The sequence below is a fragment of the Manis pentadactyla genome, chromosome 11 (assembly GCF_030020395.1).
Source record: "Manis pentadactyla isolate mManPen7 chromosome 11, mManPen7.hap1, whole genome shotgun sequence".
NCBI lineage: Eukaryota > Metazoa > Chordata > Mammalia > Pholidota > Manidae > Manis > Manis pentadactyla.
The window spans coordinates 33,722,116-33,737,821 of NC_080029.1; the positions used below are offsets into that span (position 1 = coordinate 33,722,116).

The following is a 15,706-nucleotide window of genomic DNA, read 5'->3' on the forward strand; positions in this document are numbered from 1 at the left end:
GGGCACAGGTCAAGCAGGGACCCTCACGTCTGACTGCTATGGGAAGGGACAAGGGGCCTCCTGCCTTGCACCTCTTCTGCTTCCCAACTCCCTACCTCTCTTGATGGCCCGGGGGCTGCCCACTCCGCTGGTCTTCCTGGACTCAGCGCAGGGGACTGAAGTTCGGAAACTCGCCTGAGAGCTGCAGTCGTCATCGGACCCAGAGGACTCGTCCACAAAGGGCACCGTGCTGATCTGCGTGGCCCTCTGCAAGACAGACCCCCGCCCCTGCTGCAGCTCAGGTTGCAAAACAAGCCCCATCCCACGTACACTTGCATTCAGGCTCCAGGGCCCCAGCGTATGGCCAATACCGCCTGTCTGGGGCACATGGGTGCCATCACCCAACTGGAGCACCCAACAGCCTGCAGGCCCTTCCCGTCCTCACCTCCACACTTCTCCCTGGGCCTCCCTCCCTGCCACATCATCTTCTGTGGTCCCCAAAGGAGCTGCCCGCCCCCTCCAGGCTGAACACCTGGCCCCTGTGACCCTTGCTCCCTGCCACTAGAGGGCCAGAAAGCCATACAAAGGGCCAAGCATGAAACAGGAGCTTTAAAAATGTGTGGGGACAATGAAACGAGATCGTGTCGACTGGTAAACATTTAAAAAGACTGGTTATCTCAGTGTTGGTGAAATTTGGGGAAAAGGATACTCTGTAGTATAATAAAGCCTTTTTAGAAGGAATTTGGCACAAGCTGTCAAAATTTAAAACACGCATACCATTTGCCCATAAATTCCATCTTCAGAACTCTCCCCTACGGAAATACATATACATAAGTGCACAGAGGTATCTGCACAATGATGTTCATCACAACATTGATTTTAGAGAAAAACAGCGACATGACCTAGAGTCATTCAGTGGAGACATGACCTACACTGTCAATCAGTAGTTATGGGGCATCTATACCAAGGGGTACATGACAACCCTAAAAAAAAAGGGAAGCAGAGCTGTGTGTGGATGAATGACAGGAAGACCTGACATGTGGTTGGGTGAACACAGTGTAGAATGACATGGTAATGTGATCCCATGTGTGTGCATGTGCACATGCATGCACATGACCGCGACAGAGGCAGAGTATCTGTAAGTGCGTTTGTAAATGCATCAGAAGGTCTTACAGAATAAGCACCACACCATTCATGACAGTTGCCTCTGGGGTCAGGAATTAGGAAACAGCAATGTGAGAGCAAATTTCACTTTTGGCTTTTTATTCTTCTATAAAAAGTTTTACACAAAGTATTACTGTTTGTAATGATCTCAAAGGCCAATAACAAAAAGGGACAAAAATGTGTATGAGAACATCATGTTGCAGTTATATCTGAATTTTGTTAAACAATATGTAGAGATGTTATGGGAGTATATGTTGGAACATGTGTAAAGAATTCTGGAAGGCATCCTGCTGCCCTCTGGACAGATGTGGAGGAGAGGTGGGACAGGCAGAGATTTAACCTCTTTTTACTGTGCCACAAATGTAGTCTAATAAAAATCTAATAAGTACAAAGCAATAAAACTAAAATGATATATGGTCATGTGTATGCAGAAGCCTGACCCTAGAGCCCCACTCCAGCCATTGCATGGACGAGGGGCCTCTCCGGAAAGGGACACCCTCTCTTTGGACAGCAACTTCTTACCCCCTTCAGAGCTGTGTAGACAGGCACGGTGACATTCTTGTAGACAAGGCCAGAGAAAGGCCCAGGGGACGCAAGGGCAGGAGGGCTCGAAGCTGGAGGGTGCAGGGAAGAGGGGTGAGATTAACTCGGGTGACATAAAGCAGTAAGGGTCGGGGGGGCGGTGGAGACCTGGGCAGAGCGAGGACACCTGTGCAGCCAGCGTTCCCAGAATGAGCACTCAGGGAGACAGACCTCAGGATGCGGCCAAGGCTGTCCAAAGTTCCACCCTTGCCAAGGTGAGTTACAAATCGTGTGGCTATGGGGCTCTCACATCACTGAGGGGGCTCTGTGGCTGGCTGGTGACTCAGGAGACAGTGGGTGGGGATGCAGCTCCTTCAGGGGCACCTTCAGGGGCTCCTCCCACCACAGCCCTTGCAGAGAAGAAGGGAACCTAGTGTGGGAGGAAGGCGGGGCTGGAGGACCCTGCCTCTAAAGTAGCTTCTAGCTCAGTAACTGGCCACACTCTATTTGTACCCACCCCGACCTGCCAGGTGAGGAGCTGAACCCGCACAGCTCCTTTTCTCTGCAAGGTAGCCCTGGCTGGGTGAGTTCACCTGAACCTCACCTGGTAGGGGAATGAATTGGGTGCCAAGTGACCCTGGCCCTGGGTGCTGCTCAGTCTTTTCCCCCCTGCACCCCCACCCTGCCCACTGTGGGCTGCTCACTTGGGACTCACCGCAGCACAGGGCATTACTTCTGGGAGACACGTCCGAGAGCCGCATGCCTGCCGTGGCCACAGCATAGATCCGGCTCTCCTGGAAAGGGAGGTGCCAGGAGGGTCAGGGTGCAGCCCTGCACCCATGCCAGTCCCTCTTGGGGGTGGAGGAAAAGCATGGCTTTGGAAGCAGGCAGGCCTGGTCCACATGCAGGCTTAGCCAGTTACTTGCAGGGGAACCGTGGGCAACTCACACCATCTCTGTGCCTCATTTTTCTCAGCTCTAAAATGGGGGTAATAATGCTCACCTTTAAGGCTGTTGTGAAAATCAAATGCAATTATTGATATAAACTTTAACACCTGGACTATAATCACTGCCCAACAGATGTTCAATCTCCCACTTGCCTCCACGCTACCCTTAGGGCAAAGTTCTGGAGGAGAGGGGTCAGCGACCTGTTTCTCTGAATTGTACCCATTTCAGAGGCTTGGGTCTCAGGCTCCCACATGTAGAAGTTGGGGTGTTGACAATGAGGAATTCAGAGCCCCGTGGTGATGGCATGCCCTTGGTCAGCCAGTTGTGTGGAAGCTGGGACACATTTTTTTTCTACAGTAATTAACAGTACATCACAGGCTCAGCCCAGCCTATAAAGCCTGTCCAGCTCAGTCAGGCCCCAGAACCCTGCTGCAGAAGACATACTAATGGGGAGTCCCCACCCTCAATTCTTGCTCACTCCTCAGGGGTCCCTGGGTCTGCAGCAGACCCACAGGCCCAGGGATCTTTTCTGATGGTTTTGATTTTCCAAACAGCCCATGAAGCTTTTCCGCATCTTTTTTCCATTCAAGGTACAGGGAAAACAAAGGCCCCCTCAAGTGACATGTGAGTCACAAGGACTAGGGAAGGTCGTCTGGGCTGGGGCTGGAAGGTGGGATGCTAGTGGGGAGCCCCCCAGAGGGGCAGCAACCCTGGGGCACCCGTGGGAAGGCGTGGGGGTGGCGAGTCCCAGGATGAGGTTCTGAGGTAAGTGGAGTGAGACAAGAGATGGGGCAGTGGGGAGGACGGGGCCCTCCTGAGTTCATGTCAGGCAGATAAATTGGATCCAAGTAGTAAAATTAGGCATAAAAAATATTATTCCTGCCAGTGGTCATAGTGGAATTCAACCACCTTCACAGAGGAAATGAAAGTGAACCTTGAGAGCTTTAGGCTAAACAGAGGTAGGAGTGTTTTATGAAAGGCAGTATATCTAATGCCCAACTCACAAGGTTATTTTGAGGATCAACAGAAAAAGGGCTCTGCAAACTCTCAACTGGCTAATAAGCCAGCCTGCCTCCCTCCAACTGAGAAACACCTTTCTCTCGGCTGTCCCCGTGACTTTCCCCAAAGGTGGCTGCCCAGTGGGTCCCACCAGCGAAGAAGTGTGGGCTCCCCAGCCACTGCTCCTTCCTGAGCTGGCAGGGACCCGGAGGGGCTGGCACAGCCTCTGGTTCTCCTTAGGAGCAAGTTACAAAGAGGACTGCGAACAGGAGACACGTGTCTAGTCTGGCTGATTCTGGGTCCCGGGGCCCAGCTGAGGGCAGGGTGGGCCTGTGGGAAGACCTGCATCTCCCTCATACCTTCATCTCCGGAGCTGGGCTGATGTTCACATGAGGAACATGTCCTCTGGAGTATTTTATGTATTTATTATCTCCCTGTTTCTCTCGTGTGTGTCCCCTGCCCCACGCTCAGCATGTACAGGCAGAACACAAGGTTCTCAGCCCTCACAGCAGATGGCCGGATTTTGGCAAAATAGCAGAAGCGAGCAACCCTTTTCTCTGGCAACAACTGCTGTGCCCTCCTGCCACGTCCCTTGCCTGAATGCTCCTGCACTGCCCACTTGTGCTTTAGGATCCAGAGCATCTGGATTTACAAGACAATAATGAATAAGAGAAGGGATGGATCTGAGGGCTCCAACCTGGCCTGGCCCTTCTCCCGTTTTCAAATTCCTTCCCACCTTTGCCCCACCTGCACCCTCGCCCCTTCTCTGCCCACTGCTCCTCTACCCTACCCTTCTCCGCTGGGAGACAGAGCCTTAGATGGCACTCTCATGCTTCAGGGGCTTCAGGGACAGGTCAGCAGTCCATGGCCTGAAGACTGACTGGCCAGGGGGACCTCCTAGCCTTCCCCAGCCCTCCTCCCAGTCTTGGCTGTGTCTCTGGTCACCCAGGTCGCAGGGCAGCAATCCACACTGGTCGGCAATCACTGCTAAGGATGTGGCCCTAAGCTGGGGGCAGCGAGGCTCCCACAACTAAGAGCACTTCAAAATGAAACCCTGGAAGGTTCTGCAGAAAGGCGGGCCTCCTGGGCAGTGGCATGGGATGGCTCAGCCCTCAGGACCCGATTCCCTGGGCTGCCAAGAGCCTGACATCAGATGTCCCCCACAGCAGCCCCCAGGGGTCCAGCGACGAGTAAGAAGCTGCCATCTGCTCTCCGATGTCCCCTGAGAGGCAGTACAGCTAGAGGGGTCAGAGCGAGGCTCTGCAGGCAGCCAGGCCTCCCTTGAAAGCCTCCTCCCTCACTAACTAGTATGTGGCTTTGAGCAAGTAACTACATCTTGGGGAGATGTTTCTTAATATATAATGAGGAAACCACACCTAACTCCTGTCACAGGTAAGGAGTCCTGCCCACGTGCCAGGCTCTGTGCTAAGCGCTCGGTACCCAGTGTCTTACCTGGCCCTCACTGATGACCTGTGTAATCTTAGTAACGCCCGCCCACCCTACCCCGTTTTTATTTTAACACTTTATCATGGAAAATGTCAAACAGACACAAAAGTGGAAAAGCACAATGGCCTCCTATACCCATCACCCAGCTCTACAAGGATTAAAGCTCGGTCAGGCTTGTTTCATGGGTATCCCCAACCCAGACCATTGATTCTGAGGCAACTGTATCCATTATAACAAGTAAGGAAGCTGAGGCTCCGAAATAATCACAATAGCCAGCATTGCTGTGCCACTCACGACGAGTACCTACTCTACTACACACCAACACGTTTAATCTCCTCAGAACACGTGCCGTCCCCAACCCAGTGCTGACCCTCCCAGGAAGCCTTGCCTACCTCCTTCCCTCAGTGCCGACTGCTTTTGGTCGGGGTAGAATTCCATTTGGCAGATACTAAAGGAGGTACTGATACCCCATTTTACAGACAGGGAAACCAAGGCAGAGAGGTTTAGTAACTTGCCCCGTCACACAGCAATTCAACCCTAGAAGTTTGATTCTGGGACCTGTGCTCTCAGCCACCACATAGCACCACCTCAGGGTCATCAAGATTAAAGGAGAAAATGGGTACAAAGCTCCCGGTTTGGTGTGTGGCACGCAGGAAGTGCTTGCTCGGGAAATGACAGCCAGCCACGGTTCAATCATTCCAGACCCTGGCTCTGCCCCTTGCTCACTGAGTGAGCTGAGCAGGCTGGGTGGCGTGTGCCTCCCAGAGTCGCAGTGACAAAGCCAGCCTCGTCTCATGAACAGCGTGTGGCTGTGTTCAGCAAATGCCAGCTCTGCCCCCTTGCCCCCTGCTAGCCCCTCAGGCTTCTTCTTACCCAGGATGGAAACCGGTGCAGAGGGGGTGTGGGCGGTTTGTTACCCAAACCCACTTCCTCCAGCTCAGCTCTGGGGGCCTCTGGGTTCTCTCTCTCCTTTCCCGCTGGGGGTTGTTCCTCCATATCCATCTTCTCCAGTTCCTCCCGGAGTTCAGCTCGGGCTTCCACCTCAGGAAGGCCAGAGGGGTGGAGGGCAGCGAGGGTTCCAATCTCAATGCTCACCACGTGGCTGAAGTGCCCAGGGCCCACCTGGGGCTGGCTGTGGTGGCGCTTGGCCAGCTGGAGGCTGTCCCGGGGGGTGCTGGAAGCCCGCACCTTCGGTAGGGTCAGGCTGTAGCCAGGGCCACCTTCCCTGGCAGAGGTCTTTGTCCCAGGGAGAGTCCCTCCCTGAGTAGTGACCAGGCCCTCACCCCAGGAAGCTGAACCACGTCTCGGGGTGCGAGCCTTCATGCACAGCTGGCCAGGAGGGCCCTCTCTTCCCAGACAAAGTGGACGGGGCTTCGCCTCTGGTATTTGCCCAGGATGGACCACACTGGAACCAGAATCCTCTGACAGGCTTCCTGTTTGAGGAACAGAGTCCTCGCTCTGCAGAGCACCCAGAGAAGGTGCAGTCATAGCTGCCTTCAGGGTACCCTGGGCCTGAGGACCGCTGTCCTGCCCCATCAGCTGGGCTTCTGGCCCTGATGGGACAGAATTCTGCTCTGGGGTTTCCTGGGTGGCCACCAGCAGCTTCGCTGACGGTACCATCTGAAGAGCTGTGGTTGAGGCAAAAAACAGGTATATTGAGAGCTCCCTCAGCAGCGGCACCCGCCTCCCCCTGGCCTGCTTACCTCCTAGTGCATCTTGGAGGGCTCCCACCTGCCCTGCCAGGTGCTGATTATAGCTTTTCAAGTGCTGATTCTCCATCTCAAGCTAGGCAAAAAGAGATATGAAGATTTAGAATACTCAGCCTACAGGTCGACATATAATTCAAAATAAGATAAAAATCCTTTGCAAAGATCAAATTTGAAAAAGAACACTTGGTGCCCCAGCAATCCAGTGCTGACCCTCCCAGGCAGCCTTGCCCACCTCCCTCCCTCTCTGCTGACCAGCCTTGGTCGGGATAGAATTCCATTTGGCAGCCCCTGCACTTTCTTTTCTAGATATTATTAACCTTTGAAAATGTGAAATATAACACATACACAGAAAACTGCATAAGCCATCAATGAACAGTTTAACAAATGATTCTGAAATGAATACTCATATGACCACCACCCAGGTGAAGAAAGAGAAATTTGCCAGCTCTCCCGACCACCCCAGACTTGCTCCTTCCAATCACATATCCCTCCCTCCCAACAGAGGCAACTGCTCCTCTAAGTTTATGAGACTCACTTCCTTGCTTTCTGGGTGTTACCACCTAAGTATACATCCCTACTCATACTGGTTCAGTTGTACCTATTTTTGAACTTTATGTAAATGGAATTGTACAGTATGTACTTCTGTGTCTGGCTTCTTTTCTTCAACATACTGTCCATGAGATCCATCCTCAAGGTGGCTGCATTTTCTTTTAAATGAAATCTGACACACTTCTACTAAGCACTGGTTAGTAAAGAGCAGGGCTGTGGAATATGGAGGTGAACCATCCATCGGCTCTGTCCCTGAACACTTGTGGTCTAGCAGGTGACCTGAGACGTGCATCCACAGAAGGGGACGGGAGGCAAAATGAGTAGATACCACCTGCAGGTGCAAATCATCTGTGTCAGGACAGAAAAAAAATGAGTGTTCGCTCTTTTCCAAACTTCAATTCCCTTTCCTTTTGTTTAGAAAGTGGTTGTCCTTGGTTTAGGGTTTTTCTTTTGCCAGCAGCACTGCAGCTTCTAGTCCTGAGTTTCTTAAAGCTGTAGTGAACAATGAACTACGAAAATGAATGGATGGAGGTGGAAAGCAGAGTACAGAGTACCAGGGGCACAGGGAAGGGGATGGGGACATAGGGCTTAATGGGTACACAGCTCTTCGCTGGGTTGATGAGAAGACCTGGAAATAGTGTGGTGATGGCTGCACAACACTGTGAATGTACTTAATGCCACCGACTTGTATACTTGAACAGCTAAAATGGTACATTTTATGTATCCTTTACTACCAAAATTTTTTTAAAAGAATGGAGACAACAGAGGAAAAAGTGGAGAGAGCGGAAGGGAAGACTGTGTGCTCCTCATTCCTTCTCCCCAAACACAGAACCCATCAGGAGCTCCAGGGAAACCCAGCCACGACCACGGAAGGGAAAAGTGAAGCCAAGTGTCTCAGCGTTTAGGCTAAATGCAGGGCAGGCAGTGAACTAAATGAGGGTCACTCACGGCCCCACAATAGAAGGAGGCAGAAAAATGCTGGGCGTGGACAGCACACGTCAGGCCCCGGCTTCCCGTGAAGTGGTTGCAACGTACCTCTGCCAGTTTCAGTGTCACCCATTCCTTGATCTTTGCAGCTTTTTCTTGAACAATTTTTGCTTCCTCAGCTCTCATCTGCTTCTGCAAGAAAGACAGGGCCTTTGGTTCATCACTGCAGCCACTGGTTTAGTGAATAATTGGAGGTGGGAAGCCCTGAGAAGGAATATCAAGTGACTGGATGGGGGTGACCTGAAAGAAAGAAAAAAATTCATTTATGATTTTTAAAAAATATTCGTAAAGTGGGATAGGCATTCCGAAGCCCAACACAAATCCCAAAAAGCCACAAAAGAAAAGACAAATCAATATATATCATCACAATAAATTACTATAGGACAAAGAAAAAGATTCCCTTAAACAAAATCAAAGACTAACTGGGGGATGATTTGCAACTCAAATGACTTACATACAAAGGGCTAATTTGAAAGGAACAAACCAATGAAGAGATGCCAAGGCGATGAACAGAAAATCCACAGAAAAAGGGAAAGAAACCCCTGAAAATCTGTTCAACCTCAATCATAATTTTAAGAATGCAGATGAAAATGAGACATCGGTTTTCTCTATCAGACTTAACACGATTTAAGTTTGATGTTATCCCAAAGCAACAGGAATGTTAGAAAACAACCTCTTTTACAAAAATTGTCAAAGCTTTTCTGGGGAGCAATTTGATAATATCTGTCAACATTTTAAACATATATCCTGTTGACCTAACAATCCCACTGCTTAGGAATTGTTTGTTGCAGTATTATTTGATAAAGCAATGGACAAAAACAACTCAAAACTGGAAATAACCTAGGAGTCCGCAAATAAGGGCTTGGCTAAGGAAACAGAATAACAATGGAATGCTGGGCTTCGATATCCAAGAAGTGTTCAGGATCAACAGGGGGTAACAGTGAGAAGTGGGAAGAAAGATTGGGGATAGAGGAAAAATGTCATGTTATACCTTTCTGGTCTTTTTGTATTTTTTTTTACTAGAAGGATACATTAACTTCACAGTTAAAAAACAGAAAATAAAGCTAAATTAGCATCCATGTACAGCAATGCCCTCAAAATAATCAAGTATTAGACGATTCAAAAACGAGGTTGTAGTTAAGATTAGGAGCCCAGCAGAGAATGAAATACGGGCTTCAGGGCTTTGATTCTGCCTTTGAAGCTTATTTGCAGTGGGACGGACACTGGGCAGGAAACTCTGGGCCTGCAGGGTCATCTCCAAAGTGGGGAACGGTTCATCTCCTTCCTGGGCCATTTTGCAGTTAAGTGACAGAAAGTGTAAAAAGCACAGTGCCTGAAGTGCAGAAAATCAACCAGCTGTACAGTGAGTACTTGTTCCCCGATCTAGAAAGCAGAGACCGTGTATGCTGAGAGGGCAGAGACCAGCAATAAGGCCTTCGGTTACACTTGTAGGGAGGAACGGCCTCATAATTGTAAGATAATGAACATAAGCTCTGAACAAGCAAGTCTGTGGAAATGAGATGGAACAGGACAGTGTCGGAAATCCCCGTATTTCAGAGTTGAAAGGACTTTAGGTCACCTAGTTCAGGAGTTTGCAAACTGGCCCACGGACCACATCCAGCCTTCCACCTGGTTCCCTCCTGCCACCCCTGCCCTTACCCAGTCTGTTTCTGTAAATAAAGTTGTACTGGACACAGCCATGCCCGTTCATTTATGCATTACCTAAGGCCGCTTCTGCCCGACAACAGAGTTGAGTAGTTGCACCAGAGAACATGTGGCTTGCAAAGCTAAAAATATTTACTATCTGGTCCTGTATAGAAAAAGTTTGCTGATCCTGACCTTTCTGATACCCTCTTTAGATGGCTGTGGAAGCTGAGGCCCAGCAGCGTGAAATGACCTTCCTCTGTCAGTTTGTGGCACAGCTGGAAGTAAAAGCAGGCCTATGGACTTTAACTACAGCATTCTTCCTGTTCTGACCTGGACCTTTCTATTATTACAGTGAAATGAATTTTTTCTGACTGGAATCACCTTGCTCACCAATCCCCAGATGCTGCCCTTCCTATCAACCATTCAAAAAAGAAGAGAAGGTATCTCTAAAATCGAATGGAAAATTGATTAGAGATTTCATGTGTCAACATTCTATTTTCCCATGTTTTTTCAGGGACACATGGTGTCCCACAGCATACAAAGGCACATACCACAAAGGAAATGCTGATGAAGGATTACACACGGTCCCACAATGGTGGGAAGGTACACCAGGACTAGCTGGGCCCTCTGGAAAACACAGATGTGGAAAATTAAAAGTGTGGTCAAGCTGTGAGGTTGTTTGTTGGAAATAATGGCACTGGCACCAGGGAAAAATGGGGCGGGTAAAGACAGAATTAGGCAGAAGGAAGGACAGAATTAGGATGAAGTTAATGAGCTCGGGAAGGGGAGGAGCGTGCGCATAGGGAACTGGCAGGGGCTGTTTCAGATGTCCCCTCCTGAGCAAAGGCGTGAAATGTAGCTCGAATGCTGGGCAGTGGCCTCTCCTGGGCTCCTGGGTGCTCAGGACTAGAGGCCCTGCCTTTCTGAGGAGGAAGTAACTTCGGTCTCTGCCTACGCAGGTTCACTGAGAAACTTTGGTCAACCTCTGACCAGGGCTCTGTGTTGCTGTGCTGCCACAGGCAAGTGTGCCCCCATGTTGGTAGGACATGAGGCCAGGGTGGAGAGGGAGAAGCTCTCCTTATCAAACACCAAACTCGTGTCTGACACTATATACAGATACCCGAGTTCATTCTCCCAACAGCCCTAAGACATATTATAACCCCTATTGCAGAAGTATGTAAAGTGAGAATCAGTGACATAAGTAATTTGCCCCTAGTCAGAGAGCAGCAGGCACAAGAGGTGGGCTATAAACCCAGATCAGTCCGCTCCCAAGGTCCTTTTCCCACTCTATCCCCTGCCTGGACTAACGGACCTTCCAGTAATTAAGTCTCCCCATGAAAGAGCTGTCTCAGGAGGGAATGAGCCCCACCCCTGGAGGGCCAGCCGGCGCAGATGCCGCAGAGGGCACTGGCGCCCCGTGCACGCTAGTCCTCACCTGCTTCTCCAGCTGTGCCTGCAGCTGGTCGATGAGCTCATCTTTGTCCTGCACGGCTTTCAGCAATTCTTGGTACTTCCGGTGCAGGCTGCCTGCTGAGTCCACAGTCTTCAGATTGGACAGTTTCACCTTCTCTTCCATCACACCCACCTGAAAAGAACCAATTGCTTCAAAGGGTTGGGATGTGGTGTGTGAAATGGCTGTTAACAGGGGGATGCTTCCTGCTGCCCTAGCGCAGGATTCCCAGGCAGGACTCTTACCCAGGGCACTTGGGGCCAATTCATTCAACAACCACTTATCATACCTCATCTGGGGGAAAAAAAAAGGATTCACAAGGAAGAAATGGCTGGATATTGGGCCACTAACTCCGCGGGCCAGAGCAGGGACAGGCTGGGCAGGACAAACAGCCCCAGAAAGGAACTGCTCCAACCTCACTGCAGCAGAGATGTTCACTGCTCAGTGAATGCCCAGGGGCTTCCTGGTATTTCTCAGCCATTTGTAGTTAGAGGCCCACCTCACTGTGTGAAGCAGAATCCCTGGCTACCCTCTCTCCGCTGGCTGGAGAGGTGCCATGCATAAAAACTAAAATGTGACAAATCACTGAGATGTTAGACTTAACCTGTTATCTCAGCATAACCTAGCCTATTTAGACTAACCCACTCACCTGCTCAGTGCACTGGCCCTTACCCAAAGACCCCTTCATGCCCATAGACAGCTCCACACACCTTAACTTGTTCAGGACTAAAAAGTGACTGCTGGTTTTCCTTGTCCCTGTAAGGAGCTTAACAGTGTGATGAATGTGTCCATGTGTGTCCATGGGAAGGGTCTGGAAAGGCTAACAGTCATTTCCCTCCACACTCCCACCAGTCCCCCCTCTGCCGGTTACCTGGGTCTCTGCATTCTCTGCTCTCTGCTCTGCTTCCAGCAGCCTCTGTTCCAACTCCTGCATCTGTTCAACCAGAGAGAAAGGAGAGATGCTGGTGGAGTGTCCCTACAATGAGCATGGCATCAAGGCACTGCAAGCCAACTGTGCACACAGGCCAGGCTTAACCTGCCTGCCCATCTCAGGTGGTTCAAGGGTGTCAGGTGGTTCAGGGTGGTTCAGGTGGTTCAAGGTGGTTCAGGTGGTTCAAGGGTGGTTCAGGGTCCAGATCTTCGTGGCAACCCTCAGCTCCCTTATTGTGAATGTATGGGGCAAGTGAAGAGCCTAGAGCTGCTGTCCTCTCCACCGAGACAGGAAAAGCCTAATTCTTTCTCCCTGTGTAGGTACCCAGAGAGGGGCAGCAGGCTTCCTGAGGTGCTCTCACCCTTAGTCCTACCATTTTTACTCACTCTTGAAGAAATAGACAGGATCAAGACATATTTTTAAAAATTCTATCTGGCTGCCAGTAGAGGTGTGTCATTTGGGTCTGAGGATCCTAGCCAGTCTGGACTCGTGTGCCAACTGGCTCAAGCAAAGGGACAACGTGCTCACACACAGGGGCTCACTGGGGCCCAGAGCTGAGCTAAAGCCTGAGGAGCTGCTCACAAGCCCACCACCAGCTGGCACCTCTGCAGCTTTGCGTGCTCATAGCTTGGCAAGCAAGCAGTGTGGCCTGGATTTCAGCTCCTGGCCTCCCCTGGTCAGGGCTTAGCTGTGCACTGCCCAAAACACACGTTACCACCCAGAGGCCCTCTGGAGGCAGTCATAATCCAACCCTCCTGTCAAAAGCCATGTGCAGGGCCTAGTCATGTCAACTGCTTCCTTCCCTGCCCTCCCTTGCCCCAGGGAGGCAGAGAAGCAGGATATCTCAGCCTGGCCCTCCAGGAGGCTGCACAGGTCTCACTTTCCAAGCTCCAGGCCAGCTGTGCCCACCTCACCTCCCCAGGTCTGGCCTTTTCTCCAGCTACTCAACTTCTCCCTCTGACCTGGACCTTGGTTTGATATTTGCCAGTGAACTGTTGCAATTAATTCCTTCTCTTTCCCAGTCTCTCCCCTTCTCAGCTGCAGTTCTGCTTTCCTTCTCTGACTAAAGGACGGAAGGGAAGGAGCACCCTCAGCCTGGTGCTGGGGAGTGACAGGAGCTGCCCCGAGGAGTCCATGCTGGAGAGCCTGGGCACCTTTCCTCCCAGGGCAGCCTTCCCTCATCTGTTTTTTTATCCTCCTTGGGGTTGAAGAGAAAAGATGCTCTCAGTGCAGATTCCCTTTGTAAGGATCCAAGGATCCCAAGTAAACTCAAGATTTACAACCCAAGGACAAAAATGCCCCCTGGGCTCCCCAGGGACAGGACCGCCTTGGATGGGCATTCATGTGCTCGGGCCAGGGATGCCTGCCTCTCTTCTCTCCTTCCTCTCTGGGGTTTACGATCATAATCAGACCTCTCAACGCCAGCCTGAGAGAGTGGGTTGGTTCTGGTCAGATTCAGGCATCAATTAAAGCCAGATGGCCTTTCCGAGATTAAACAGTCCTTGGGCCTATCTTACAGTTCCCTTGACCTTCAGACAGTTGCTCTGCAGCTATAGGGGAGATAAAAGCATAGCATAAGTCAGTATTATGGTCACAGGGGTGGCTGCCCAGTGCAAAAAGAATCCTACTTGCTGGAGGCTGGGGGCTGGTTGACTAAAGCAGTGGCCCCCAGTAGCCAGGTTAGTACTATACAGTACAATGACACTGTAAGTACTATAACCCTTCCCCCTCTGGCACCAGAGCTGACTGGACCAATCAGCTTCTCTGCCCTGGAATCTGACATCTGGGATTGAGAGACCCTGCAGATGAAAGCCCAGGGGCTAAACTGGAGAACGTGCACCACACCGTGGTGGTCAGGTAGTTCCTTCCATTCCATGAGCTGCTCCAGCATCCTAATAAATTCCATTGGCTTAAGCTAGCCAGAGGTGGAATTTCTGCCCACATCAGAAACAACTCTACAATAATTACCAGGAACATTTAAATTTTTAAAGAATACAATGAAATACTGAATGGGAAGGCTTTGGATTCTTAGCAAATTTCCAAGATTAACCTTCAGCTGACCACATAGATCTAACATCTGCTTTGCAGACCAGAAAACATAAAATTTCCATAGGAAACAATCATTCATATTCCTGACCTTCTACAATGACTATCTGATATTTTCTAACTTCATCTGATAGAAAGCCTTGTCTTCCAATTTTACAGATGGAAAAACCAAGGTAGAGTGAGGAATAATGTATTTGAGTCCTACTTCCCCACTGGGCATTTCCATTTGGGTCAAGAGTGGTTAGTGACACTGGTCGGAGCCAGAAACCACCCTGTGACTGACAACATGAGGAGCTTTCCCTCAAGATTTTAATACAGACAGCTCTTCACAGCATGCTGTCACCAAAGCAGTCGGGAAGGAAGGCCCCTTCAGAGCCGGGCTCTCGTCCCAGCCTTGGGCCACCCCTCCAGCCGACCTTATCTTCCCCACCAGGTCACTTGAGACTCCAAGCCTTTTGTATTCACCTTTATGCTGGAGTATTCTCTTTTTCTGTGAACTAATTTTCCTTGAACACCTCAACTTTTTAAAGAGAGGGGTACCAGGACCATCCACATATCCATCACGTGCTCCACCAAACACCAATATCCTGCCATCCTTGAGTGAAGAGAGTACTTTCAACATCACGTCGTTTTTATGAAAATACATTTTCCCCACTGCCACTGGAATCCTCCCAGGTGTGTCTATGCCGGAATGTCATTTTTAGAGTTCTCAAACTCCTCTTTTGATCCCAGCACCAACACCCCCCAGGACGGCTGGTAGGTCTTCACACTCATTGAAGGGCCGCATGTGGAGCTCCGCAGAGCTGCAGCTGGGGGTCCACCCCTTATTCTGAAGCTGGTTTCTCCTCTCAGTTCCCCAGGACCATGTCCTCAGCTGTCCTTTCAGTCTGCGGGCTGGGGTGACACACCAGCCAGTGTATCAGATTTAGTCGGCTGACTTTTAGGGGGGATCTGCTTTCACCAGCTGCAACTCGTACATGAGACTCATCAGCTGCCCCAGATGAAATGCACTGGGCACCAATGTGGCATTTAATCCCCATGTCCACAGCTCCTTGTTATACTTGGGGATGCAGTGAAATATCAGCCCCGGGGCTGCCGGCACAGTCCTCGTGCTGAGCACTGGCCTGAGCTGAGAGCCAGGCCATGTGGGCCTCGGCTATCCCTTTGGAAAGGGGGCTCAACATTCTTACCACTACTTTGCATCCACTGGGGAGAATGGTACAGGTAAGCACTAAGGTTCTGGAACCCAACTGGCTCTGCCATGGTGTGGCTTTAGCTAAGTTCCTTAACCTCTCTGTGCCTCATTTACCTCCCCAGTAAATAAAAGTAA

The 15,706-nt window shown here is 50.5% G+C and overlaps 1 protein-coding gene across 2 annotated transcripts in view; it reads right to left on the reverse strand.

Moving 5' to 3' along the window:
* PLEKHH1 (pleckstrin homology, MyTH4 and FERM domain containing H1) overlaps positions 1-15,706 on the reverse strand; it is a 45,010-nt gene that overhangs the window by 17,266 nt on the left and 12,038 nt on the right. Inside the window, exons 3-10 of one of the 2 annotated variants that reach the window (XM_036905976.2) lie at positions 12,271-12,333; positions 11,385-11,534; positions 8,351-8,434; positions 6,761-6,842; positions 5,931-6,685; positions 2,381-2,459; positions 1,666-1,757; positions 96-246 (exon numbers count right to left, since the gene is read on the reverse strand). In XM_036905976.2, the coding sequence (XP_036761871.2) occupies positions 96-246; positions 1,666-1,757; positions 2,381-2,459; positions 5,931-6,685; positions 6,761-6,842; positions 8,351-8,434; positions 11,385-11,534; positions 12,271-12,333 (1,456 nt within the window). Of the gene's footprint in view, positions 1-95; positions 247-1,665; positions 1,758-2,380; positions 2,460-5,930; positions 6,686-6,760; positions 6,843-8,350; positions 8,543-11,384; positions 11,535-12,270; positions 12,334-15,706 lie in introns of those variants that run through there. The other variant, XM_036905977.2, reaches the window with a different exon arrangement.